Genomic DNA, 9,141 nt, shown 5'->3' with positions numbered 1-9,141 from the left:
CCCCTGGGGGTGATTTCTCACTTTCTGTCTCTCTGTCTCTCTCTGCCTTTCTGGTGAGCGCACGCGCCCTATAACAAAAATGTCTCCCCATAAAAAAGGATGTTGATCCTTTTCTGACACCAGAGCTACCTGATGGGCTGTAACAGGAAACTGCATTATAGGTTCTGGCTCAGAATGATAGGATTTGGAAGTTTGAAGGGACCTTGACAATTACCCAGGCTAATCCTTTCTGGAGCAAGATGTTCCTGACGGTCTGAGGTGGCCTTACAGGGAAAATGAAGAGAGACCAGCGGCAGCCTAGACTTAGTTAAGATGCACAGAGGCAACAGGAGAAAGAAAACAGTTTTGATGGAGGAGCCAACAAGCTAGCACTTTTTTTAATACGGAGTGAGGCTGCCCTCAAGAAGAGGTTTATCCTGTGGTGGCAAAGGCAGTGTATAGGAAAGGAAAAAAAGCTCTGAGGAAGTCACTGGACAATTATTCAGAGGCAGGCTTCAGTGGAAAATGGATCAGAACCAAATAATCACTTTACAAATGAGAGTTAAGGTAGCCTGGCCCCGTTTTTGTATTATTAGTAGTATTATCACTGTTGGAAATTGGAGGTTGTGTATGAATTCCCCTTCAGCGCTTTGTAAGGGACAATTATTAAGCTTCTAATGAAGGAAGATAGGGGACAGAGGGAATCCTTGACCCCCAGAGAAGTGCAAAACCGGGTGACCCATGGTGATTTAGACCCAGTAGTCATCAAGACACTGTATGGAGAAAAGGCTAGTCCGCCTCTAGTGTGGGAGTAGACATTTGTTGGATTTGCCTTACGTTTCAAGCCTGCTCTGCTTGGTATGCACTCAGCTGGAAGGCAGATCTGCACACTTCACAGAGCCTGTTGCATGGGCCAGCTTTAACTCAACAGAGAGGTACATCTTCAGCCTTCAGAATCCCACTAGTCCCCAGGGTAAAAAAGAGACTAGGACAAACTCTTGGTTTAGGAATGAAGATTGTGGTTTAGTATGATAGGGTATAGCAGACACCAGCAACTGAGCAGTCCTCTTCCAATTCAGATGAATTTATCATTCCAAGGTTCATGGTTAGATTTTTAACTCAGAACAATTTTATGTGTTTTTTTGTGAGTTTTTAGGTTTTTGCCATAGGGCACATGCATGCGCCTAGAGAGAGACAGCCAGGGGGAAAGTGAGAGATCACCGCCTGGGGGCATTGCCGCACCCCAGTCCCTTCTATGCCATTCTGGGATTTGGGGCACACATGCACATTTCCCTGACATGGTTTTCCAGCTGCCAGGTCTGGAACTTGGACCATGATTGGCTATGTGGGAATCCAGCCACCTTAACTACCATACCACCTACTGGCCCCAGAACATAATTTTCATGTAGAAACAGTCTTTAAAGCCAGTCTGTAGGTGCAGTCTGGCTTCAGAATGCGCATGTGCTGGTAAAATTGCGTAACCATCCTGAACTCCTGAGTCTATGGGGAGCGTTCTACGTTTGGACAGTGTGAGCAGCACTAACCCTGTGGTGCCTAGAGTGAGAAATCTGTACTCCCTGTAATGTGCCTCCCGCTAGAGTGAGGGGTTGAGAGCTGTTAGGTATCAGATTGGTGAGAGGGAAGGTAGATGGATGTTAACTCTCAGAGGTTTCCTCAGAAGAAGGATGATGAGGGCCCACCCATAGGACACTCATGATTTCCTTTAGAAAAAAGGCACTACCTGTAGGTTGAGAATGGACCGAACAGACAAGATGTTAGAGTTGGTGCTACCACGTATTGAGATTTCATGGTAGTCTGTAATTATCATCATACCTAGAACCTGATTTCGTACTTATGTGGAATTCGAAAATACTGTGGGAGCTAGGCAGCAGTATGGTGGTGAAGTGCTTATCTCTGCAGGGCTGGCCAACAGGGAAGGTTCTAGGTTCGTGTTCAGAGACCTCCCTGGGTTGCAGCATTGGCACCCTTTGGGATGCTGTGTTTCTTTTTCTCTGTGTCTTTCTTGCTGATGGAGGAAGGAAACCTAAAAACATTCCAGGTGAAAATTTAAATCATTGTTTCTAGAACAGACATCACCAAGTGTCAGATATATTGAAGTTTCTTTTATTCATGAAATAGTGTATGCACAAGCACATGCGAGAACAGAGATAGGTACCCCTGACACAATCTTACCACACCACAGTCCCCTTCCCACAGTCCTCCAGCTCATTAGGGTCAAGTTTACTTATTCTTTTTTTTTTTTTTTTTTTTGGAGAGATTTTCGCTATAGGGCACGTGCGCTCGCCAGACAGACAGAGAGAGACACAGAGACAGAAAGCGAGAAATCACCCCCCAGGGGGGATGGTCACGCCGCAGTCCCTTCTCCATTCTCCTCTCGGGATCTTGGGCACGCACGCACACGCGCCCGGCGTGAGTTCTAAGCCACTGGGTCCGGGACGCAAACCGCGGTCGACTACGTGGGAGTCCAGCGACATAGCCATTACGCTAACTGCTGGTTCCCAAGTTTACTTATTCTGTGAGAGAGAAGCAAGAGACCAGTACTCCCAGTAGGACCTTCACACTGTGTGATCTGCCTGCAGCTTCTGCCAGCCCGATCACAGGCACATGTGCTGCGTATATAGGGAGGCCTAGGTACATGGACCTGGGGCCTTCCTGTGTTAGTCCACTTGTATTACTGCTGTGTCCCATCCCTTGGAGGTTTTTCATGAAAGCATAGCTTGTTTGTTTTGGTTTTGTGGGGGGTTTTGTGGGGAGTTTTGTTTTGTTTTTGTTTTTGTTTTTGTTTTTTTTTAACCTCTTAAAAGGTAATCAGGGGTCAGTCCATGGTATGGTGGTTAAGACAGCTGGATCCCATATAGCCATTGTGTAGGTTGAGTCCCAGATCTGATGACTTGAGAAACATGCCAGGCATATGTGCATCCATGCCCAAAATTCCTAAAGGAAGGAGAGATGGAGAAGGGATTGCAGTGTGACCATTCCCTTTGGGAGGTACTTTTTCACTTTCCCTCTGTCTCTGGCAAGCACACATGCCCTCTGGCATAAATTAATTTTTTAAAACAAAGTAACTAGAAACTTGCTCTGGGTAAAACTATCCTGAGAGGATGAACCTACAGAAGACTAATCTCTTTAATCATCCTAAAATTTTCACAGGTAAAAGAAGGTACAACATTAAACTATGGAAAACTTTCACAGACTGTTTTAACTGTTTACCGATAGCAGCTATCGTCGATGAGAAAATATTCTGCTGTCATGGAGGTACGTGGCTAATTTTCATTCCAAAAGGGTGGACACTTGGACATTTATGAGTTATTATGGAGCTGACTTTCTCTGTCTGCTAACTCTCCATTGTTAGTATGTGTTGTACCATGGTTCCACTCTAACCCTTCAGGGTCATTTGGATAGGGGTCCAAAGTAAGCAGTTGATTTGTTCCAGGGAGTGCTAGACTTTATGACTATTTGATTTGAAAGTATGAGGGGACTTCAAAAAGTTCATAGAAAAAATGGAATTAAAGTTCAAGTTTATTTGGTGTAAAATGGTCTTTGAAATCCATAGTTGTTCACATTTCTTTTTGAAGACCCTTTATAGAACAGAGGGGTTTTTTTTTTAAGTATTAAATAAATCGTGCTTAGTTTGTCATACTGTAGGTCCTCTAGAATACTGAAATATAAGTAGATTTTCCCTTGATCTGCTTTTGATCTTTTCAGAACTTTTTCTGACTTGGATTTTATTGATAAAACCTGTTTTGTTTTGGTGATTATACCGTGTATAATGTAATTAAAATAGTGATTGCAAGGATTTCTTTTTGTTTGTGGTCAGAAATTAAGCAACCATCAAAGAGCTGACCTTTTTTTTTTTTTAAGGTCATTCTCTCTACCCTCATATTTAACGTGGGTTTTGGTAGGCTTGGGCATGCGATTTTTAACTCTGAGTGTAGATTACACCTGAGCTGAACTGACAGGTTTGATGGTCCGTGGGCAGCAGAGGTTTCCTGGAGAGCTGTGTCCCATCTGAGCATCAGTGGCCCATATTCTCAACAGCTGGGGAGTCCTGCCTAGTAAAGGTGGTGGATTTTAATTTATAGGGCTCTGTATATTGAGGTAACTGTCTCCATGACTGCTTAAACATACTGTACCTGGCAGATTAGTGCATATTATCAGTTCCAGTGCCTATTCAGTTGAATTTGGATTTTCGTTTTTTAAATAAAACTTAAAAAAAAAAAAAGCCATAGATTTAATTTAAACTTGAGTGTCAGAGTATTTGGCCTCTGTGTAGACAAATGGAATTGATAAAATGAAAATACCCTTTCAAAGGTTCTGTTTTATCAGTCGTCGTCCCCCCCCCTTCATTTAATAGGTTTATCACCAGATCTTCAATCTATGGAGCAGATTCGGCGAATTATGCGACCAACCGATGTGCCAGATCAAGGTCTTCTTTGTGATCTTTTGTGGTCTGACCCCGATAAAGATGTCTTAGGCTGGGGTGAAAATGACAGAGGAGTGTCCTTCACATTTGGTGCAGAAGTGGTTGCAAAATTTCTCCATAAGCATGATTTGGATCTTATATGTAGAGCCCATCAGGTATTGATTTTGAATTTTACATGTACACTTAAGAGCATGTGTGTGAACACAGATTCTCCTTGTTGATTTTGGTGGGTAGGTATTGCTTACTTATACAAAATGTCTCTGGAAACAACCTATCAGGCTCAGTGGGAAACTGAAGAGTGATTTTACTCGTGTAAAATTTGCTCCTACTTACACTGAAAAAAATTTCTTTCAAAGGTGGTTGAAGATGGATATGAATTTTTTGCAAAGAGGCAGTTGGTTACTCTGTTTTCTGCACCCAATTATTGTGGAGAATTTGACAATGCAGGTGCCATGATGAGTGTGGACGAAACACTAATGTGTTCTTTTCAGGTAGAGTATGTGTTTGGTATTACTTTCTTTTGTTATGTTTGAATTCTGCTGGTTTAAAAAAATAGTAATTGCTACTTTTTGCCTACTGTTCTTTATGCTGAGTAGGCTAAATTTTAATTTTCTTTAACTGGTGTTTGCCCTGGTTGAGTAATGCATGGGAAAAAAGTTGTCATGGAACCTTTTCCTTGGTGTTGAATTTGACTGCTTTTCTGCTGCTTGCATAGGTAAAAACATAATAACATATTAGCTCCTTAAGCTTAAGGCTATTTTACTAAGTCTGTAATATTTGTCTAAAACAATCAGTGCTTGCATGTAAAAATGTAACAGTCGCCATGTGCCAGGTGTGCTGTGCAAGTATTTATTTCTGCCCACTTTTGTCTAATTTCTACAAAATCTTTGTTGATGTACTATGACATCATTTGGGCTTTGTGTGATACAAAAGCATTATTTACAGAGTCTGCCTCACTCTTTCTCATTTGTTTATTATGATAAACTTGTGCAACTTGAAGTCAGCCCCATCATAAATATAGCCCCTGAAAACATGTAGCAGTTATCAGTTAACCGGAGCTAAACAGTTTGGGGAACTTACAGCTCCAAGAGCTAGTGCAAGCAAGATTCCCTGGGGGTTTGAGAAACACTGTTCCAAATAGCTTTTCCCTCCTTTGTCAGAAGGGGTAGCTAAGGTTACTGCCAGGGGTCAGAAATTGCTTCCAGATCATATATTTTTATCTGTTCATTTTAACATTGATCACCAAAATGTTTACATGCCACCTTGGTTTGTGTTGATAGGCAGTGGGGCTTTCAGAGTTGTTAGGACAATTTTAAACAGTCAAAACCTTTTCTGCACAAAAGATTGGAATGAGATTTAAGATCTCTTTAGATTTCGAGTTCATTGTATTTCCTAAAAGGCACTGTCTTTTGAATCTTTTCAGATTTTAAAGCCTGCAGAGAAAAAGAAGCCGAATGCCACAAGACCTGTAACACCTCCAAGGGGTATGATCACAAAGCAAGCAAAGAAATAGATGTCATTTTGACACTGCCTAGTTGGGACTTGTAACATATAGTATATAACCTTCATTTTTAAAACTGTAATGTGTACTGGTCAGCTTGCTCAGATAGATCTGTGTTTGTGGGGGCCCCTCCTTCCATTTTTGATTTAATGAATGCCATTTGCTGGTTATAACAGCAAATGAAAGACTCTCTGCTCCCAAGGAAAAGTGTTTTTTGTTTTTGTTTTTTAATTCCTTTTTGCAAACAATTTCAATGATGGTATTACAGCTGTACACCCCAGGACAGTTTATCCTGTCTCAGGGGTAAGTGTACAATTGATTTTTTTAATTTAGTATGACCCATGGATAATGTAAATGCTCGATTTCTTTAGGATATAAAGAGAGCCCTAGGGTGCTCTGAATCTGTACATGTTATTGTCATAAAATGCATACTGTTGATAAAAACCACTGTGAACATTTTTTATTTTAAAGTTTTGTTTAAAGGGATTGCTTTTTCCTCATTGTCTTGTCATGTACAAACTAGTTTTTATAGCTATGAACATTAGGAATAACTTTCAACCTTTCCAGCATCACTGGTATGATGTGTATTTAATTAAAGCACACTTTCCCCACCACGTACTGAAAATGACAATTAAAGCCATCCTTTTACATGTTTGTAACTCTTTCCTAAGTTGAATTACGTATTGACACAGACCAAGTACAAGGTGGCATGGCTGCGTACATAGCTGCCTTCTTGAGGACTCAGAAACAGGTTTTTGATTTTGAGTAGCAACTAGTAATATAGTACTCTTTAAGCTATTAATGATTCATGTTAATAACATTTTGTACAATTTCCATATAGTCTATTCATTAAGTAATCTTTTTACAGTTACATCAGGCCTGAACCCGACCATTCAGAAAGCTTCAAATTATAGAAACAATACTGTTCTGTACGAGTGACCGATTATGCTTTCTTTGGCCTACATTCTTTATTCTGCGATGAAGTTGAGGCTTATAAGTCAAAACAAAGAAACTAACTTACTGTCCACCAGTTTATACAGAACTCACAGTATCTATGACTTTTTTAAACTAAGATCTGTTAAAAAGAAATCTGTTTCTACAGATGACCGTGTACAATACCATGTGGTGAAAATGAATTCAGACTTATTAAATGACGAACTTGTTAAATCCTCTCAGTGTCTATTTATCAGCACAATACACACAAGAGAACTATTGATGGCATATTGAATAGATTTTAATGAATAAATTGCTCTGGAAACCACATAGTTTCATTTTGAATTTGTCTTCCTTCTAATAGTGTGTTTTCCAAAGAGGAATTTTGATATGGGTGCTCATTTTTTGAGTTCTAGCCTAGATATAACTAAATTTCTGAAATAGAATCATGAGATTGAGCCATCCTCCTCTACTGTTAGGGGCAACAGGGCTTAATTAGTATCCATAGTTTTCTTATTGTCTGGATTTATTTGGACTTGCCAGTAAATGTACATGCTGCTTTCTTTTATTTTTCTGACTTAGCTACATATTCATGCACAGTTCTTTGATCTCCGTCCCCCTCTTTGACACACTTAGAATGCAGTGCTGCGTTATATCTTGCTTGTCCCAAGCGTGTCAGATGCATATTGATTGTTTAGAGTATGCTGAAAGTGGGCAAAGAGCATATGAGTTGAAAGGCACTTTCTTCTATTACAAACTCGTTCCCTTAGGACGTTGGCAGAGGATCTCCTAGTGAGGAGCTGTGTGGACAACAGTGGGACCTGGAGGAAAGAGCAGAGGCGTGCTGGGTCTGTACTAACAAGCTCTGGTCCTGAGGCCTCAGCCTCTGGGGTACTCCTATCAGTGAGGGAGGTTGGAACTCATGACCTTCCTGTTCTGTCTTCTGTGACAAATCCAAACTTGAATTATTTTACTTCTACGGAAGATTCTCCCAAAGGCTGGCCCTGTGACCTAGTGATTAAGGAAAATGAATCCCATCTGGCCCACCATGCAGTACAAGTGCTGGCCCCAGCAGCTTAAAAATCATGCCACGCGATACAGTAGATGGCATGGTGGTTAAGGTGCTGGATTCCCACATGACCGACCACAGTTCAAGTCCCAGACCTAACAGCTTGCTTTCTCGCCTTTCTCTCTCTCTCCCCCTCCCCCATCACCCCTCTCCACCACGTGTGTGTGTGTGTGTGTGTGTGTGTGTGTCTGGTGAGTTCACATGCTCTGTAACAAACTAAAAATGATAATGATAAATACTTTTTTAAAAAGATACATGCCAGGCACATGTGTATGCACGCTTCCAAATCCTAATAGGATGGCAAAATGGAGAAGGGATTGGCATGATCATACCCATTGGGGGGGAGGGTGGTGCTTCTCTTTTTTTCTGTCTCCAGTGAGCACATGTGCCCAGTGGTCATGAAAAAAGAAAGATACTCTTCCAGGTTTCTTTAGGAAGAAAAATATGGACAACAATGGATTGTGTCAGGGGAAGTTCTACACATCTTTTTATTTAAAATTTGCCAGAGGGTACATATACATTCTGGGAAAAGAGGGAGGGAAAGTGAGAAAGTACCCTGTCACGGGAGATGACCACACCGCAATCCTTTCTCCATTCCTCTCTCCTATTGGGCATGCATGCACACACATCTGGCAGGCTTCTCAAGCCACTGGGTCTGGGACGTGAACCACACCGTCAGCTATGTGGGATCCAGCCACTTTAATCACCTTCCAGCTGGTGGTGCCTGCACATCTTTTTTTTTTAAGAGGTTTTTGCTACAAGGCTTGTGCGCTCGCCAGACAGACACAGAAAGCAAGAAATCACCCCCCAGGGGGGATGGCCACGCTGCAATCCCTTCTCCATTCTCCTCTCGGGATCTTGGGTACGTGCACACACGCGCCTGGAGTGAGTTTTAAGCTGCCGGGTCAGGGACGCGAACCGCGGTCGACTACATGGGAGTCCAGCGACATAGCCATTACGCTAACTGCTGGTCCCCGCCTACACATCTTTAATCTGTGCCCTGAATGTTGTAAATTGTTGCTTCCAGGGTTTCAGGGTCTGTGTAGTTAAGAGTTTGGCTATTTGGGTTATACTTTCATTGGAGTGTGGCATGTAGTGGCAAGTGATTTCAAAGAACACAGGCTTATAGCAGTGGTTAAGTAGAGGACAAATAGGGATTTAGGACACAAGACCCAAATATTTTGTGTTAGTGTATTGCAATAGAACTTGAAGCCT

At 41.7% G+C, this 9,141-nt stretch overlaps 1 protein-coding gene across 1 annotated transcript in view; it reads left to right on the top strand.

The window, feature by feature from the left end:
- The window catches only part of PPP1CC (protein phosphatase 1 catalytic subunit gamma), a 19,857-nt gene extending 12,670 nt beyond the window's left edge, over positions 1 to 7,187 (top strand). The window contains exons 4-8 of the mRNA XM_027772213.1: positions 3,151 to 3,255; positions 4,355 to 4,578; positions 4,780 to 4,914; positions 5,847 to 5,907; positions 6,793 to 7,187. Of these exons, the coding sequence (XP_027628014.1) occupies positions 3,151 to 3,255; positions 4,355 to 4,578; positions 4,780 to 4,914; positions 5,847 to 5,907; positions 6,793 to 6,863 (596 nt within the window). The 3' untranslated portion in view covers positions 6,864 to 7,187. The remainder of the gene's footprint in view (positions 1 to 3,150; positions 3,256 to 4,354; positions 4,579 to 4,779; positions 4,915 to 5,846; positions 5,908 to 6,792) is intronic.
- Positions 7,188 to 9,141: the final 1,954 nt, after the last annotated feature.

The sequence above is a fragment of the Tupaia chinensis genome, unplaced genomic scaffold (genome assembly GCF_000334495.1).
Source record: "Tupaia chinensis unplaced genomic scaffold, TupChi_1.0 Scaffold000258_1, whole genome shotgun sequence".
In the NCBI taxonomy this organism is placed as follows: Eukaryota; Metazoa; Chordata; class Mammalia; order Scandentia; family Tupaiidae; genus Tupaia; species Tupaia belangeri.
The sequence above is the reverse complement of the archived record's forward strand: the minus strand, read 5'-3'. Positions and strand labels throughout refer to the sequence as shown.